Source organism: Neolamprologus multifasciatus, chromosome 10 (assembly GCF_963576455.1).
Source record: "Neolamprologus multifasciatus chromosome 10, fNeoMul1.2, whole genome shotgun sequence".
Lineage (NCBI taxonomy): Eukaryota > Metazoa > Chordata > Actinopteri > Cichliformes > Cichlidae > Neolamprologus > Neolamprologus multifasciatus.
Genome location: NC_140448.1, coordinates 32,138,134 through 32,156,192, shown reverse-complemented (window position 1 = coordinate 32,156,192; position 18,059 = coordinate 32,138,134). Strand labels below are relative to the sequence as shown.

At 41.5% G+C, this 18,059-nt stretch overlaps 3 protein-coding genes and 1 pseudogene across 6 annotated transcripts in view; 3 read left to right on the top strand and 1 right to left on the bottom strand.

The window, feature by feature from the left end:
- Nucleotides 1-18,059, bottom strand: part of LOC146510531 (glutamate receptor 1-like) — a 441,677-nt gene that overhangs the window by 276,229 nt on the left and 147,389 nt on the right. The gene's annotated exons all lie outside the window — the stretch shown is intronic.
- Nucleotides 165-4,372, top strand: LOC146510538 (complement C1q tumor necrosis factor-related protein 3-like; annotated as a pseudogene). Its single transcript, XR_014876520.1, has 5 exons — nt 165-388; nt 576-647; nt 771-842; nt 1,241-1,372; nt 1,474-4,372. The product of XR_014876520.1 is annotated as a complement C1q tumor necrosis factor-related protein 3-like (transcript).
- LOC146510537 (complement C1q tumor necrosis factor-related protein 3-like) lies at nt 1,585-11,213 on the top strand. Of its 3 annotated transcripts, XM_085175312.1 has the most exons (6): nt 1,588-1,849; nt 1,928-2,127; nt 4,485-4,723; nt 4,957-5,049; nt 10,195-10,326; nt 10,428-11,213. In XM_085175312.1, the coding sequence occupies exons 3-6, from the start codon at nt 4,519-4,521 to the stop codon at nt 10,703-10,705; spliced, it is 708 nt and encodes a 235-aa protein (XP_085031438.1). In that variant the 5' UTR covers nt 1,588-1,849; nt 1,928-2,127; nt 4,485-4,518; the 3' UTR covers nt 10,706-11,213. The 3 variants fall into 3 exon arrangements, with proteins under 3 accessions (XP_085031439.1, XP_085031438.1, XP_085031437.1); XM_085175313.1 differs by having other exon boundaries at nt 1,585-2,127; nt 4,485-4,740; nt 4,995-5,049; XM_085175311.1 differs by having other exon boundaries at nt 1,588-2,127.
- Nucleotides 16,555-17,860, top strand: ins (preproinsulin). The gene is made up of 3 exons (XM_085174104.1): nt 16,555-16,687; nt 16,761-16,956; nt 17,539-17,860. The coding sequence occupies exons 2-3, from the start codon at nt 16,773-16,775 to the stop codon at nt 17,694-17,696; spliced, it is 342 nt and encodes a 113-aa protein (XP_085030230.1). The 5' UTR covers nt 16,555-16,687; nt 16,761-16,772; the 3' UTR covers nt 17,697-17,860.

The following is an 18,059-nucleotide window of genomic DNA, read 5'->3' as shown; positions in this document are numbered from 1 at the left end:
GCATGAACAGAATGAGACTCAGTTACTTATCTTTTGGTCCACTGACTGTGTACATACCTGTGTTGTACTGACACAAGCAGCTTTTACACAGGATGTGTTGGGGGCAGTGTGGGTGTGTGTTTGAGAGGTGGTGCAGTAACCTCCTCATCTATGTTATAAAAAGCTTCACTTTGCAGTTGCACAGCTGCACAGCAGTTATCCAGCGACAGAATGGAGAGCATCACGTTTTTCTTGCCGTTGCTTCTGGTCTGCTCTGTTTCAGCAGATCAGACTGAGACTCCACTCCAGCCACCCTGTCCACAGGACATCCATGCTGTGCTGAGAGAGATGACCGCCTCACTGACCGAACAGAAAGTGGAGATCAGAACCTTAAAAGAACATAACAAAGGTAAAATATCACCTTTGGGAATTACAGAAGTAGCAGTATCCCAGCATGTAGCTCCACGGATGGTCTTCCTGACACAACATCCAAAACATTTGCATCTCCTCCTGGGACACAGAATCTTTGTGTTTCTAAGGTGAATCACTACATCACGGGCCACTAAACTTAAAGTTGTTTATAATTTGTTTTTCAGAACTTGTTGCAAAACTGAAAGAAGCAGAGAGTCAAAAGACTGAGATTGATAAGCTGAAGCAGCAGCTGCAAGGTAATCATCCCACACAGGCAAACACACCAAGCAACACCAACGACTCTCAGCTGGTTAATATTACACAAATATTAATGTTGTGTCTAGAGAAAATGAACTTTTTCCTTTACTCATTTTATTCAGATCATGCAGCAAAGCTGGAAGAGCTGGAGACTCACAAGTCTGAGGTTGTCGAGTTAAAGCAGGAGCTGAAAGGCACTGAAATCACATGACTCTGACTGTCAATGTAAACATTTACAAGACACACTGACTGTAAAGTCTTCAATTGATTTATTTAGCAGATTGTTTCATGTTTTAAGTGCCTTCATATCTGCTAAATAAACCACAAACTGGCTTCATGTCGACATGAAGATCTTCCTTTAATGCCTTTTAATGGCTCACAATGCGACAAGTGGTGGGTGGTCCTGTACATGTGACACATTTGATTACAGCTCAAATTAATTCAAAGGTCTTTTCAGATATTTGGTCAGCACAACAATCATTTCCCATAAACACAGAAAATGTTTTTCTTTTTTGATTCTATGACAATAAAAACTGTAAATCGTTATTTTACTGCAAGTTGTGAATATTAATGACATTTCTCTCTCTCTCAGTAAAACAGGTGGCTTTCTCAGCCTCTCTGCTGGATCAAGGTGAAGGAGATACTGGACCCTTTAACACTCAGACTACTCTGATCTTCAAACATGTTGTCACAAACATTGGAAATGCCTACAACAAACACACAGGTAATAACACTGAATGTCACTTCTCAGCTATGTTGATGTCAGGCTGATGTTCCAGATGTTCTAACAGCTGATTTTCCATTTAACAAAAAAATGTCCCACAGGTATTTTCACTGCACCAGTGAGAGGAGCCTACCACTTTGAGTGGAAAATATATGGATATGGAGGCATTGAGTGCTGTGTTGTTCAGGAATGAAGAGCACGTTTTTATTGCATATGAAGTTCAGCCATCTGGTGCTGCAAGTTCCTCTAATTTTGTCTCACTGCTTTTGGAGGTTGGGGATCAGGTCTTTTTACGTCTCTGGACTAATTCAAAGGTTTATGATAACCAAGTTCACCATAATACCTAAAGTGGTCATCTGCTTTTCACCATGTGAGAAGCGTGACAGCTTCAAAACCTCCTGTTTGTTTCCAGTTGGTGACCCTTAAGACTTTATGTAATTAAAACAAAAAGCTCTGTCTTGATGCACGCCTAAAGAGGTAAAGAAATCCAAGAAAGTTGATTCTATTCATTTCATTCTGAAAACATTTTCTCATCTATCCAACTGACTTCTTCAGCTAAAATGAAACCAACAGCCTTCGTGTTTTGAAACTAAAAAGAGGAAGGAACAGCACCCAATTTTAACTGAGCATGTTGTTACTCAACAACACACACACACAGACCCAGGGCAATTCTTCCTGGATCATTTATCAACATTCAAGCCAACACAGTCCGCATTGGTTATTCTTCTGGACCTCAGCGGATCCACCAAATTCATGTAAGTATATCAACCATTCACCGATTTATTTCTTTTCCTCAGACCACGCCGGATCTGTTAATATCAACAACGCTGCAAACTCAGAATTGTACAGCTGATTCTTCCCTTCAGACCACGCCGGATCTGTTACTTCAGCACAATAAACACTGATTTTCCTTCAAAATCAGTTTACCAAGAGCCACAAAACCATTTCTGACTCGATTTTCTGAAATTCTGTCACTTAAACATCCTGACAGCACCAGGTGTTTTTTGTCGGACTTCCTCGTCTGAAATTACTCTTTTTACTCAGAGTCTCAGAAAGGGGAAGGGGCCGCACCCCAATGTTAACTACGCACTTTCTCAACCCGAAAAAAGAAAGAAAAAGAGACTTCAAAGCCTCTCACACACCGCCTGCAGCCAACGGCACTTAGATCACTTCAGACAGTTTCTTACGTCACTGTTTTCAACTGTAACATGTGGATCACAGCTGATCCAGATATAGAGCGGCAGAGCTCCCCTCAGACGCTACTAGTCGTTCTCTGATTCAGCAACGCGTAATTTACCCTATCCAATGATACTGAATTTCAAACCCATTAAATGCACGCTCGCAGAAGGAGGAAAATGCCCTCTCTGCCTTACGCGGATCTTCGCCGGGTCTCGCACTGTACATTACCAAGCACCTAAATATAAGGAAACTCCAGAACAAAAAGCTATATAAGTCTGACCGTCTTATTTCTGCAGCCACTGTAAAACCATAAGGTGTTTCTTCCGTTTCACCACGACATATACATTTCATTTAAAGAAGATCCCCTGTACGTGAGTATTCAATTTGGCACGATCCCGAAATGAGCATGCCTTTCTCTAGATACCGATGAAACTACTACAGCCCCTGCAGCATTATCATCAAAATTACTTCAACAGAGTAAACCTTGACGTGCTTCAAACTAAGTTTTTACTGTTTCCCTCAAGCTCACGGCTGGCTTGAGTCTGTTAAATGTCAACTCCCCGGACCTCTGCATCCGGTATTACTCTTTTTCTCACAAATAAGTGTATCTCAAAATGATCCTCTGATCATAACCTATTTTAAACCAAGGTCCCAAGTCTTGGTAGATGGTCAATCTCCAGTACGGCCACGCCGGACCACCTACTGGACGTCTCCAGTAGGGAGGAAGTCTGCACTTCTGAACTTGACACTTATTAAACCATAAACTGACCAATAACTTTTATATCCTCTTATTCTTTAATCACACATTGGTCTCTTTTCTCTCTTATTTCCTTAAAACAACATCTCGAGTTACTTTTAGCTCAGTACTGTTTCTTACGAGTCGTCCTTGAATGCAACACTACTTAATACTTTCACTTTGACTCAGGCAAAATCAAAACAGAGATCAACAAGTAACTTCTTGACTACAATTTTAGAATTGCATCCAATGCAGCACAATTTCAGTTTAAGAGGTTTGTGCTTTACCTTTTTTATGTGGGCCCACAGTAGTCAAGGAACCACCCGTGACGTCTGCCCGTCTGACCACCAATCCGGCTCGACCACCGCGGAAAGTAACACCGCTGAGCCTACACTGCCCGCATCCTCCACCAAAGCTGTTGCGAAATCGATCAATGTAGAGCAGTGAGACAAACCACGGAGGCCCCAGAAAAGTGCAATCAAACGATGAGTTTATTAACAGCCCGGAGAAAACATCAGCATATGTCTTCTGACCAAAATACATGTTGTGGATACTTATAAAGCAGTGGGGTACACGCCCCCCCATGGCGTCAATTACAGATTAAAATAGGTTAAAGACATTAGTCACAGTTAATCGTACATCTTGTACATCTTTAATAGCTATAAGCAGACATAGAACTTCTCTTTTCTATAACATCTTCCATACAAGGTAATAAACTTCGAGCCCTCAGGATCTCTGCGGCTAATTATTGACTCTGGTCATCTGTTGCCAAGTAGAGTAAAATATAGTGAGACACCAAATGAGTTAAGGCCTCAGGCCTGACACATTCCTAGATTATATGTGTTATATGTATTGTAAGCATGCATTGCAGTTATTCTTCTATGTTCCAGTTTCCCTCAGCATGGATCACCTGGACAGTCACACCAGTGAAGCTTAAGACCCTTAATGAACCGAACATCAACTCGAAATAAGCACAAATATGCAATGTGTATGAAATACTTCTAACCGTACTTGTAATAAAAGTTAACATAATGGAAGGATCCTCAAATGAACATCTTCAATAAACAACTTTAATGCAATATCAATACTGTGAGAAATATTATTAGATGAAATAATGCTGTAAAGAATGTTATCAATGCAGTTATAATGATGCAGATTATATGGCAGCAATAAAATAATTTCTGTATCTCCACACAGATGACACAGATACTGTTGAGTTTTCACTGACAGAATGGAGATCATGGTGTTCTTCTCGCTGTTGCTTCTGGTCTGCTCTGTTTCCACAAATCCGACTGAGGCAGATAATGAAATTGTTGACCAGCAGATTTCAAACCAACAACCCTGTCCACAGGACATCCATGCTGTGCTCAGAGAGATGGCAGTCTCACTGGCTGTGCAGAAAGCACAGATCATGATCCTACAGAAAGAAAATCAAGGTACAGTATCATGTCAGGTAGTGAGAGAAGTAACAGGAAACCTTCCATATGCTTTCATATTTCCTTTCTATATTCACTTTTGTCTTATAAAAGTGCCTATGTCACTACGAAAATGTCCAGTTAGAAAGAAAAAACTGAAATAATCAGCATACTTTCTTTTATGTTATGGACAATGCTCTAAAAATAGCTGTGCAGTGAAGTGAAACTCATAAAATTACTTTTTACACTTTTAGATCATTCAACAAAGCTGAAAGAGCTGGACAGACACGAGACGGAGCTGGACAGGCAGAAAACTGAGATTGACCAGTTGAAGCAACAGTTACAAGGTAATGTGTGCAAGTCATCATGAGTCTGATCTTTTCTATGAAAAGGTAACTGTGGATTTTTGTGACATGTTTAATTACAAAGCATAAAGTTATATTTCTCAGGTGTTTTTTTTATTGATATAAAAAGAATACTGAAACAACAAAGGTCTTACCGTGTCAAGATAAGGAACTGAAAACAATGTGTATATCTAGATTTTTCCTTTTTAAAACCAAACACCACAAATGGTGTTTGGTTTGAGACCAGAGACCCCGTCTGGTCTCAGATTTGCTTAAAAACCTTTAAATTTATTAAAAATCCCAATCTGCAATTAATACAATACAAAATACTGCATAGAGTGCACTATACAGGTCATCGAATGTTTAAGATGGGCTTTACATCCGCCAACAACTGCTCACACTGTCAAGGCAATACACCAGACAGTTACATCCACGCTCTTTGGTTCTGTCCACCAGTGCAGAAGTTTTGGCACGAGATATGTGAGGACTTATCAAAGTGTCTGAAATGTAAAATTCCAACCTCCCCTTTAGTATGCTTGTTGGGAAATTTGGATGATGTCACTACAGAAATTAATACAGTCCACATGGTTTTTATTGCCCTATGCATCGCCAAGAAAACGGTCCTCATGAACTGGAAAAATAAAAATAATCTTAATTCTAGCCAATACAGAAACTATCTAATAGATCACATTAGTCTCGATATAGCCTCTGCCACCACATTAGATCAATCCCTCTGGGCTCCTTTGATCGGCTCCATCACCTAGCGGGGGTGGGGGGTCGTGGTTTGGTCCCGCCTTGGCTATTGTGGTTGATGTGGAGGTTGGGATGGGCTTAGGGCACCTGGAGGACCCCTAGAGACGTTATCCCTGGAGGGCTTAACCCGGGGGTTGTGTTCATAACCTGGTTAGTGGCTCTGGTCGCTCTCAGAGGTTGTTCTCCTCGTGGCCGCGTGCAGCGGGGCTGGAGGATGGTCTGTGCTGGCGGACGTAGGTTACTGGCCTGGTGGCCTGGCTGCCCCTGAGCGGATCCGGGGCGGGCGTGGGGGTTTGGGGTTCGGGGGTGCTTCGCCTCCGTGCTGGGGCTCTGGCTGGGCCTTGGGGGCTTCGGTCCTCGTCGGTGTGTCGCCGAGGTTGTGGGCGGGTGGGTGCACGGGGGCTCAGCCCTGGCGCAGGGGGCCTCTTGTGCATCGGCCTAACCGGGGGGCTCTTGAACTGGCAGGGAGGTTGTTCCATCTTTGCAGGAGTCCACTCTGCAGGTGGGGGAGAGACATAGGAGAGGTGGAGAATAAACTTAACCTGGGTGTCTGTGTCTTGTGTAGTCTGGGAGATGATTGAATGTTGGGGTGGGTACAGTTTCCTCTGCGGTGGGGTAGAGTGGGCTGCCCCGGGTCCTGTGGGGCTTGGCGGTGTTGCTGCCGTAGGCCCCGGTCTGGATGGGCCTGGGCTCCCTTGCCTTGGTGGATACCAGAGGACGGGGGTGCATATTGGGGTCAGCGGGGGAGCTGGCCCTAGGGAGGGACACCCTCCCCTCCCTTCTTTTCCTCCCCATCCCCGTCTGCCTCCCTCTTCACGCTCCACCACACCCACCCACACAGGTAGGGCTTTGGGGTGCGGGTGTGTCACCAGGGTGCAGGGGAGACATTCCCCCCCCCTCTGTCCTCTTCTGGCCACCTGTGCCTCAATTTTATCTCACAACTTAGACATCCACATTACTTACACTCTCATAACACACACATATATATATATATATAGGGCCTTGAGGGTGGGCACGTTAACGGCGTCCAGTAGACGGTCTGTGTATTCAAACCTGCCTCTGGCGCCGGTGCCCACCTCTCAATTTTAAATCCATGTAGACATTGAGGGTTCTCGGGAGGGGCCGTGCTATCACCTGCTGCTCTCTGGCAGCAGCACCATGCTCTCCCTTGTTTTAAATACACTTTAGAGCAACACGCAGCAACACTACACTTGAGCGGGAGGAGGGAGGTATGGGGTCTTAACACACCCCTGTTCTCTGCTAGCCATCGGGGCGGGGGGGCTGGGAAGAGATGCTGGCTGTCCGATTGGCCTCCCTGCTGCTGCGGAGCCTGGGGCGGTCTGCTTGCCTCCACCCCGGAGGGAAGGGTAACATCTCTTGGGTCTGGGTGCCGTTTCCATCTCTGGGGGTGAGGATACCTGGACCCGGGATATAGAGTATGTTTGGGGAGTGTGATTGTGTGTACATGTCCATTTACGTTTATTCCTGCGTTGGGTGAGTGCTGAGTGTTTGTATATGTGTGCATGAGGGTGGGAATGCATGTCTGTGTCTGTGTGTGCCTGTTTGTCTGTGTCTATATGTCAGGTCGGGTCTTAGACTTCACCTCTCTGGGAACTCCAAGGCCCTCCAAAGTGTGGAGGCCTATCTCCCCTCACCACACTCCCTGCCGGTGACTGATGCCCTCAGGGGTCGGTGCGTTGGTGGTTCTTGGTGTCCGGGGCTGGGCGCTCAGGTATGTACCAGCTCACTCCCGGTGACTACTTGGCGGGGCCTGGCGCCTGCTGCTCGGTCAGGCCTCTTCCGGGGCGCGGGGGGCCCTCGGGCCTCCGGCCTCTGTGCCTGCGGCTCGGTTCACTCTGGCACAGCTGGCTGCCGGCAGAGCCGGCGGGCACGCCGGTGCAGCCCCCTCTAGCTTCTGCCCGGTGGCTACTGGGTGACCCCTCATCTGGGGATCCTCAGCCCTTCCCATGAAGGTGGCACGGATGCCCCTCCGGTGGTCCTCCTTGGGCTCTTGCACTCTGGGGCCTCTGGATGTCTGGGGCCTGGATCTCCTCCATGCCTGCTTCATGCCCTGGGGGACGGGGCTATGGCTCTCTACATCCTCTAGCAGACCATTACATGGGGAAACCATTTGAATACAAGCGCGCCGATCCACACAGGTGTGCACATGGGTGTTCACTATTCGTAGACTTAAATCACACCTTTCTTGGCTGCTACTTCAAAGCACATTGTGCGCTGTCTGTCCTGCGTGCTGCACAACAACATTCAATATTTAGTATTTACTGCTGTTTTCACTTAGCTAGATTAATGCGATGGTGTTGTGTATAGTATGTTGCATTGTTTTGTTTTGTTTTTTTGCTTGTTTTCTATTCTTTTTCTCTCAACAGGTGATCCCGGAGATATTTTTTCTTCCCCCCTTTCTCACTGTCCCTCTCCCCTTCTGTTTTTCTTTTCCTTCCTCTTTCTTTCTCCCTTTCCTATCCCTCACTCATGTCTGTCCCGTCTGTAACAACTGAAAATAAAATAAATAATAAAAACAAAGGTCGATCAAATGGACCAATACGGCAATGCCATGATGATCCATTTGGCAAAATAAATCCATTGGGTATCCTTGTTGGTCTTCAGACAACAATTCTGACGGCTAAAGAACCAAATGGGACAGGCGAAAAAAAAAAAAAAAAAAAAAAAATAAAACCAAACACCAATTTCTGTGTACATTTTATTTCCTTTTGAGCTGTAGTGCCCACAGACTATGTACTACTCAAACGTGGTCCTCGTTCAGTCATGGATTCGAGTAATAGTACTTTACATCTGTCAAAATGGTTGCATCACCATGTTTGAAAATGTTTGGTTCATGGCCACGGAGAGCCTGAAGACTAACCAAAGAACTTTTAAATTCTCTGGAACGTCTACTCTTTGGAATTCCAGTTTAATGAGAAGCAGTTGTGGATAGTACATAGTGAAATTTGTTCTGTGGAAATATAATCCAACATATATTTTGCAGGGTAAATTTTTTTCTTTTGTAAAATGTTACTTCAATATTTGGATAACATTCCCTGAAGTCATAATCTCCCAATAAACTGCATTAATTTAAAAATCTCTATGCTAAATGTCTGTGAAGGTTCTCAGTCATCCAGGTCATTGTAGTCAAAGGAGTTTGCAAAGAAAAGCGTCTGGACTTCTTTAAGTTGCTTGAAGACGTTTCCCCTCTCATCCGAGAAGCTTCTTCAGTTCTAAGGTCAAATGGTGGAGAGTCCCAGATATAAACCTAGTGGGAGTTTCCCCCCACAGAGGGACAAAAGGACCCCTGATGATCCTCTAATCGCCTGAGCCAAGGTGTGAAACTGGGTGTGGGTCACAATCAGCCAGAGTTTCCTCTCTGTCCAAAATGTGAACATTGGCATCCTCGAAAGAGTGACCTTTGACCTTAAGATGCAGATGGACAGGTGAGTCTTGTCCTGTGGAGGTGGCTCTTCTGTGTTGTGTCACAAGCGCATGGCATAAAGGTCACTCTTTCGAGGATGCCAATGTTCACATTTTGGACAGAGAGGACAGATGGTTTGAAAGAGGAGTGAATGAAGCATCTATGTCCACTGTGAGCGACCATCTTTGAACAGAGGCGGTGGTTTACGACACCAACTGTCTGCCATCTATAATCCAGTTTTGAGTTCCCTCCCCAGACGCCTTAACGCCCACTCACATCCTGGACCATCTGACCTCAGGAATTCACATGATAAGGTGGGGCCAGGTTTCACAATGAACTCACCTGAAACTCTGGCTGATTGGGACCCACACCCAGTTTCACACCTTGGCTCAGGCGATTAGAGGATCATCAGGGGTCCTTTTGTCCCTCTGTGGGGGGAAACTCCCACTAGGTTTAAATCTGGGACTCTCCACCATTTGACCTTAGAACTGAAGAAGCTTCTGATGAGAGGTGAAACGTCTTCAAGCAACTTAAAGAAGTCCAGACGCTTTTCTTTGCAAGCTCCTTTGACCTCTATGCTAAATAAAAACAGTAACAGTAAAGCAGATTGTTTTGCCATCGTGGTATTGCAAAATGATAGGGAATCTACAAAAGAGCAGTTTATGGAAAGTCCAGTTTTTGTCTCATCAGTCCAGAGAATATTTTCCATAAAAGTCTTGGGGATCATCAACATGTTTTTGGCGACTGAGACATGAGCCTTTGTGCTCTCTCGGGTCAGCAGTGGTTTTCTTCTTGGTAATCTCCCACAAATGGTATTGTTGCCTCTTTCTTATTGTTGAATCATTAAATTTGGGATGAGATGGGTAATTAGAGAATTACCATAAACTACGTTTTTAAATTAGGTTTAAAACAAACAAACAAACAAACAAACAAAACAAAGTGTGAAATAATGACATTTCTCTCTCTCTCAGATAAACAGGTGGCTTTCTCGACTGCTTTGTTGGATAAAGGCACTATAGACATTGGACCCTTTAACGTGGATACTACTCTGATATTTAAACAGGTTTTCATAAACATTGGAAATGCCTACAACCCACACACAGGTAATAACACTGAATGTCACTTCTTAGCTATGTTGATGTCAGGCTGATGTTCCAGATGTTCTAACAGCTGATTTAACATGACAAAAACAAATGTCCCACAGGTATTTTCAATGCACCAGTTAGAGGAGCCTACCACTTTGAGTGCCATGTATATGGATATGCAGACATTGTGACTCGGGTTGAGTTGTTCAAGAATGGAGAGCGAATTTTTATTATATTTGAACTTCAACCATCCTATTTTTGGACTTCCTCTAATGGAGCCTCACTGCTTCTAGAAGCTGGAGATCATGTTTTTGTACGTCTCTCTGCTAATGCAAGGGTACGTGATAGTCAAGGTCATCACACCACCTTCAGTGGTCACCTGCTTTTCACCATGTGACCAGTGGGACAGCTCTATAACGTCCTGTTTGGAGCTCACACTTATAAGTAAAACAGATTGGATTGGTTCAAGGTTTTGTGTGTGTGTGTGTGTTTCCTTCTATTTAGTTTTGTGTTTCTAAAACTCCTGACTTACAATGTTGAAATGTTTTTATATTTGCATCTATATCTGGATTACATACATGTGATAATACACAGTAATAAAAATGGGTTTGAGTTAGTTTCTCTTTCCAAAATTAATCTAATAAAAAAACTTTTAGACATTTTTCTGCTCCAACTCACATGTTTAAATATTGACTGCAGGTTTCCCAAACATATGGTTTTATACAACCACAGCAAGGCCAGTACAGTGGTGGTGTTTTGCACCATCGCCCCACTACAAGAATGTCTTTAACATCTTGGCTTTTAATACATCTACTTTTCTTGTTCTTCCTGATCCAAGTAGATGGTTTCTTTGAAAATGTGTTTGAATGTCATGTATCATTAAACCCAGATCTGTATCACCACAATGATCGTATTTGATTACTTTGTTGGCAAACAATCCATTCAGATCATATCACAGGAACATTAATAACAACGACCAATGACTACTTTTAAAGATGAATAATAAAGTATCAGCTACCTCTTATATACAATGGAAAAATCACTGCATATTCAGGTATAAAAATATAGTTTTCTTTAGTTATAAAAACATGAATCCATTCAAATGTTAATATTGCATATGTCCATGTCCATGGATCAACAAGAGAAAAATATGAATCAAATCTGTGCAGGAAAAGTAAACAAACAGTAGACGGCTTTTTTCTCCTGCTGATAATTATCACAGTTTTACAGTATAAGATCGAGTTAGTTCATCTTTTATGGATGATTAATAAAAACCTGTCACGTAGGAATTTTCTGGGCATTTCTAGAAATTGTTTTGTTCACTTAAAATAACTAAAACACTCCTTTAAATCCAAATTCAAATAAAATCTTAAGACACAGTAGTAATCAGTAAATGGAAGATCCTGAAAGTCGTGTTATGTGTGGAATTAGTATTGCAGAGACTTTTAAGCAGAGCTATCAGCTCTTTATTGATGTCTCCTGTTCTGGTTTTCTTTTACAATGTCATTCCTGACACTTTACTTACTTTCTCCATTCTCTTCAGCTTCTACTTTCCAGTTGATTCACATTAGGCACTTTAAAATATCTCTTTTCTCTCCATCTTTTTCCAGTTCACAGCCACACTCTGTACTTATAGTACGATGGGACAATGGCGCCATCATCTGGTCAGTTATCGAGTAGAAAAAAAAGAAAGAATAAAAGAGCAAACCATTTGACTTCCACATCCTGTGCTCCAAATGTAACATATTTTCATCATTTTTACTTGTGTAGCTGAAAGCTTGGTGTAAACAGCCCCTCTTTGGGCATATAACCAACACACTGAAACCAGGTAATAATAACGCCAACATGTGGAGTGGAAAGGTTATTTTTAGTGCACATATCATAAACATATTCAGATGTGCAACCATACTGGACCAATGTCTATACTTATACATTCTTATAGATATCTATTACTTACTTAGTAATAGTGATGGTAGAATAGTTACATTTATTTCTTGCATATTTCCACAACCCTGTATCCATAATCACGTTCTGCGTTTGCTACCATTGTATGTAGTGTTTATCTTATTTGTTTTGTATTTTTTTTATTTTCCTTCTGCTAAAAATTCTTCCTGAGCTGAGGTAAATGGTAAATGGCCTGTATTTGCAAAGCGCTTTACACATCCAGTCATCCACACATTCACACACTGGTGATGGCAGCTACATTGTAGCCACAGCCACCCTGGGGCGCACTGACAGAGGCGAGGCTGCCGGACACTGGCGCCACCGGGCCCTCTGACCACCACCAGTAGGCAACGGGTGAAGTGTCTTGTCCAAGGACACAACGACCGAGACTGTAACACACACATTTCCCCACAGTGGGATCAATAAAGTCTTATCTTATCAAATCACTGACCACAGAAGTAATATTAAAATCATCTGTCGGACACACAACAATGGAGCTTTATCTGAAATTAGAATCTGAAATCTACAGTTTATAGCTGTAACAAAAAAACAAACAAAAAAAAAAACCACCATGAAGATGCTTTAACACAATTATATTTCCAACAAAACTGAAACGAAGTGAAAAGAAAATCAATGTCAAATCATTTACAGAGTACTGGATAAAAGACGACATGTAAAATACTGAAAAATGTTTCATGTAGAGCAGAATCAAGACGTTCCCTGCAGCGCATGTTGTTCCTAAACTTTCAGATACATGTGTTCTAATGCCCCGCCCCCACAGCACTGAAGGGGGAGGGAAGCCCTCCTCAGCTGATTATGACACCCCGCCATGTTAGCTATGAGATGTTCCAGTACTGTATAATACTTTTATTTAGTATTATAAATGTATCAGTCTTTTGTTGCCATTTTTATGAAGTTACCACAATCAAAATAAAATAGAATGTTTCTAAAAACATTTAATAAGTTGTCTTTGTTTCACTATATCAAAGACAACATATTAAACTCATATTCACTTTAAATATAATATTTAATTTAAAAAAATGTGCTTGATGTGATATATTTGGTAATTTATATGTTTTTAGGATGCTGAATGCAAAACATGAGAAGTTTACATTAAAAAAAAGCACAACAGTGATTAAAAAATCAATATTTTATACAATTAAATATGCCTAATTTCTCAGAGATTCCTTACCTTTCACTATGAACAAAATAAACCACCTTGCATTTTTGATTTGTATTTGTCTTGAGTCTCACTTTTAGAAATGTTCAATTAATATAAGAAATCATTATTGGATATGTTTTTTGACTATAGGATACCAGGTTTCAGTTTATAAAGGGAAATTGTAGCTTAATTAAACTAAAGACTGTCTGGGATGTGTGTGGATGAGAGGAAGAGATGAAACACAGCACTAATGGTGAGAGTTGGAGTTTATTATAATGAGGGGACGAGCAGAACTTAATCTGAGTAAAGACACATGGAAGTAACCGGAACAGCAAAACAGGAAATGAGAACGAGTGACAAAATAAACTGAACATGAACAAAACTGTAAACACTGGGTGAACCAACCAGGACAAAACGTGAGTTTTGCAAGAAAACCTGATGAGATGGAATTTTTAAATATTTTTCCTGGTTTCAGTGATAAAAGTGTTTAAGAAACAGTCAAAAAATCTGTCTGTAAATGTCTGTATTCTTATTTGATTTACGTTTTACACATGACTCCATTGTTATTTTTGTTTAATCTACTACAGAAAACATTACAATAGAAAATAATGAAACAGGTCTACAATAATCATCTGACATATATCAGCTAAAACTGCACTTTATCATAAATATGATGCATCTTCTTGACACCTATTCCTAGTATCTCTAAAGAAATGCAAAATATGAATTAAAAGAAAATTAGAAAAGAAAATCAGGAGCAGAAATGATAAAAGTTGAGCTGTAGTATTCAGTATTTAATGGAGTGAATTTCCATCCATTGTGCAGAAAAAGTGTTTATGGTCTGGTTGTGGGGTGACAGCGGCTCTGCTTTCTGGTTCATTTGTAGATGCAGATGAAAAACACGTTGAGAAGTTGTCTGAAACACGCGTCCTCCTTCGTCATGGACAGCTCGTCATGGTAACGCTCTTCCTCGGTCAGTTGAGCTTCTTCTTTAAGTGACTAACAAGCTGGAACAAGAGCTCTGTCAGCACACCTCTGACACCCATTAAGCACTCTTTGCATGGCAGATGGTTTGATGAGGCTCTTTCTCACTGCGTGACTGAAAAAAGCTGAAGTCATCTCAGACCCATAACTACAATAAAATATTTGGAACATCAGGACAGTCAAGCTTTTGTCTTTGTGTTTCATGCTGTCTGCATAGTTCAGGGTTGTCAAACATAAGGCATGGGGGCCAGAATTGGCCCACCAAAGTCTCTAAGCCACCTCACTGAAGGACTTTGAACAATGTGATGGAGGGCATGAGTTTTAACTTCATATTCATGAGTTTTACAGTTTTTCCAGCTGATAAAGAACTCGGCCGCTATTAACCCTTTAAAACCGGTCAGAGCAGCACGCTCTGTTTTGCGTAACTATTTTTAAATCCCGGTAGCTCTGCAACCACGTGAGCTAGCGCAATAATTTTTTTTGCATATGAAACCGGAGGAGTTGTACTTACATCTTATGCCATCAGCTTGTCCTCGGTCACAGTTTCCTTCCACATATAGCTTTGCAAAAACTGCATAAAAAGCACTTGCAGCAACAAAAACATATTATTCCAGAAACACGCTTTGCCGATCCGATCAGCTGTTTGTAACACTTCCTACGTTGGATTAGACGTCAGCGCAAACTATCGCATGTCCGCCATGACCTGCCCGAAACCAGAAGTGACGTCATTTTCGCGGAAATGTCGTTTTTTTACCATCAGGGCCTCATGAGCCTATACTGGTGTTTTTAAAAGTTATCTTTGACTTTATGACTTTCTGTGTGGTTTCTGGGATGCTTAGGACTCATATTGCACTGCTGGAAATAGTTTATTTTGATGCATATGCTGCTTTTTTGCAAATTTGCATTATAATATTTATTTTCGTTTTTGCTGCAGTGTATAAAAATTGGTGTATTTCAAAAATAAAACTATGAAGACACTCAAAATAAATTTCCTGTGGTGGGAAACTATTTTGTGCAACTTTTTTGTATTTACAGTTTTGAGGGATAAGCCTCTTAAATTTCTCTAACTAGAAATATATGTTAAAAAAAACAAAAACGATTTTCAATTTTGTTGTAGTTTATTGCACTTTTTTGCAATTTATGTAATTACTATGCACTTAATGCAGACATATTATTTAAATTTAGGCTATAATGGTTGTATTGATGTATAGCAACTTGAAATGCTCCCAAAAATGGCTCCACAGCATGTAAAAATATAATATAAGCTCTGGCGGACTTGGTTCTATGGTGGGTCTTAAAGGGTTAAGTAATAAAAATACTGCTATAATATGCTATAGAAAGGTAGTTTTATACCATTTGTCCACATTAAAAATAAATTAATTAATTAATCTGAAATTTTCTTTTTAATTAACAAAAATTTCAGTTTTATAACTACAGGACTGTTTAGCAAAGTTTTTTTTATCATGAACAAAAAACTGAGACTTACTATTGAAATTGCTTTTTTCCCGATATTAAGCTCTGTCAGGGGTTAAATGTGTAATTAAACTTCTTCACAGTTATACGACTGAGTTTGAAATACTTTTAAATCTGCTGACATGTTTCACTTCACTCTGAGCTCTGCTGCACATCCTGATTTCTTTTTACAAACGTTCAGTCCTCACATTTGATCACAAATATCAGCTCTTTGATGTAAAGACAGCTTGGACTTATCTTCAGTTTTCATGCCTGTTAACGTCAGATGTGATGGAGGATAGGAGATGCTGCATGATGTGAACACATCTTGTAAAAAACCTAAATAAAAACTATTTCTACGACTGTTATTTGCTTTAAACTAACAAGCTGAGCAGATGGAGCAGAAGGTTAATAGCTGATCAGATCATGTCGGCTCATTAGCTTTAGTTTGTTTTACTAAGTGCTGTAACCAGTCAGTCAGAAACACACCGTCACTTAATATGTGCTGATGGCAGCGCATCTGTTTGTACACACACACACACACACACACACACACACACACACACACACACACACCATCTCTTCACAGGGCTGTTCATTTCCTGAAACTTAAACCAAATCTTTCACCTCAGGTTTAATAAATCATATTAATGGTTTGCAGAGACCCCGTAATCCGTAATCACACACAAGTCCCCACAATGTGTGAAAATAGCAGGGGGCGTGTCCAGGTGGTGCTGGTGGAGTATAAATGGCGAGAAGGCTCTTGGTTCTGCCTCACACAGCCCAGCTGCTCCTGCCCTACATCTCAGAGTTTCCTCCTCCTCTCTGCCTGTGCAGGTGAGTGCTCGCTGTAGGTTTGGTCGTGAGGACGGTGACTGTGACGCTAACGTGAATGTGCTTTTGTGTTCAGCTCTTTTCCAGCATGGCAGCGCTCTGGCTCCAGACCTTCTCCCTGCTCGTCTTAATGATGGTTTCGTGGCCGGGCTCCCAGGCCGTCGGTGGGCCACAGCACCTGTGCGGCTCTCACCTGGTGGACGCCCTGTATCTGGTCTGTGGGGACAGAGGCTTCTTCTACAACCCCAGGAGAGATGTGGACCCTCTGCTTGGTGAGACCACCAACCATGAACAGAAACACTAGACAAGCTATTTGAGGGCAGCTTTTCTTTCTCAGTTCACTTTAAATCAGCTTTCATGTTGGAAACTGTAATTTTTCATATCTTTATGGACCCTACATGATTAATTTACATCTAGTTTTCAGTTTTCAGTTTTATTTGTCATATGCAAGTTAGCACAGGGTCAACATTGCAATGAAATGTGTTTGACGAGCAGCAGTCACTCAGCAGCATGGTACAGTAGGAGAAAATATAATAAAATAAAATAAAATGGTAAAAGAGAAAAGATGACTAAATATATATCTATAAATATAAATATATGTACACTAGTGATTAAATAAGAAAATCTTGAAAAGAAATATGACGGGAGGGCAGATGGGATATTGCACAGGAATGAGCAGCAGAAAATTACAGTATTGTCATTTGTCTCAACACCTGCATCATATAATCGCGCCGATTTTGTAACACTTTGTGTTAGAATTAGTAATTTATGTTCTAATATGTTTAAAATGTATTATTTAATATAAATTACCATAATTTTAGATCTGAACATTCACCTGCTCTTCATCCCATCAGGTTTCCTCCCTCCAAAGGCAGGTGGCGCTGTGGTGCAAGGTGGCGAGAGTGAAGTGACCTTCAAAGACCAGATGGAAATGATGGTGAAGCGAGGCATTGTGGAGGAATGCTGCCACAAACCCTGTACCATCTTTGACCTGCAGAACTACTGCAACTGAACACTGCTCTGCTGGACTTTGTTTAGTCGAGCCAGGCTCGCTAATCAGGTCCGAGTCCCAACCCCTCCTACCCCCTTGCTTCAGAGGAGAGTCACAGCTGTCAAATGAAGTGCTGAGAAATGGATAAAATTAATTTTCCAAGAAAATAAAAATGCAAAATGTGACGACGTGAGGCAAAAAAGTGTGTTCTTTTGTTGCGATGAATTCAGTTAAGTGATTACATTGAAAACTCAAGCATGTTAGGTACCTGCTGCTATCCAGCACAAACTGCTGAGCGTTCACTTTCCAAATATTTGTGTTTAGCTTATAGTGTCACTTCTCTGAACAGGATATGAACACATCACACACTCGGACATGATGTCC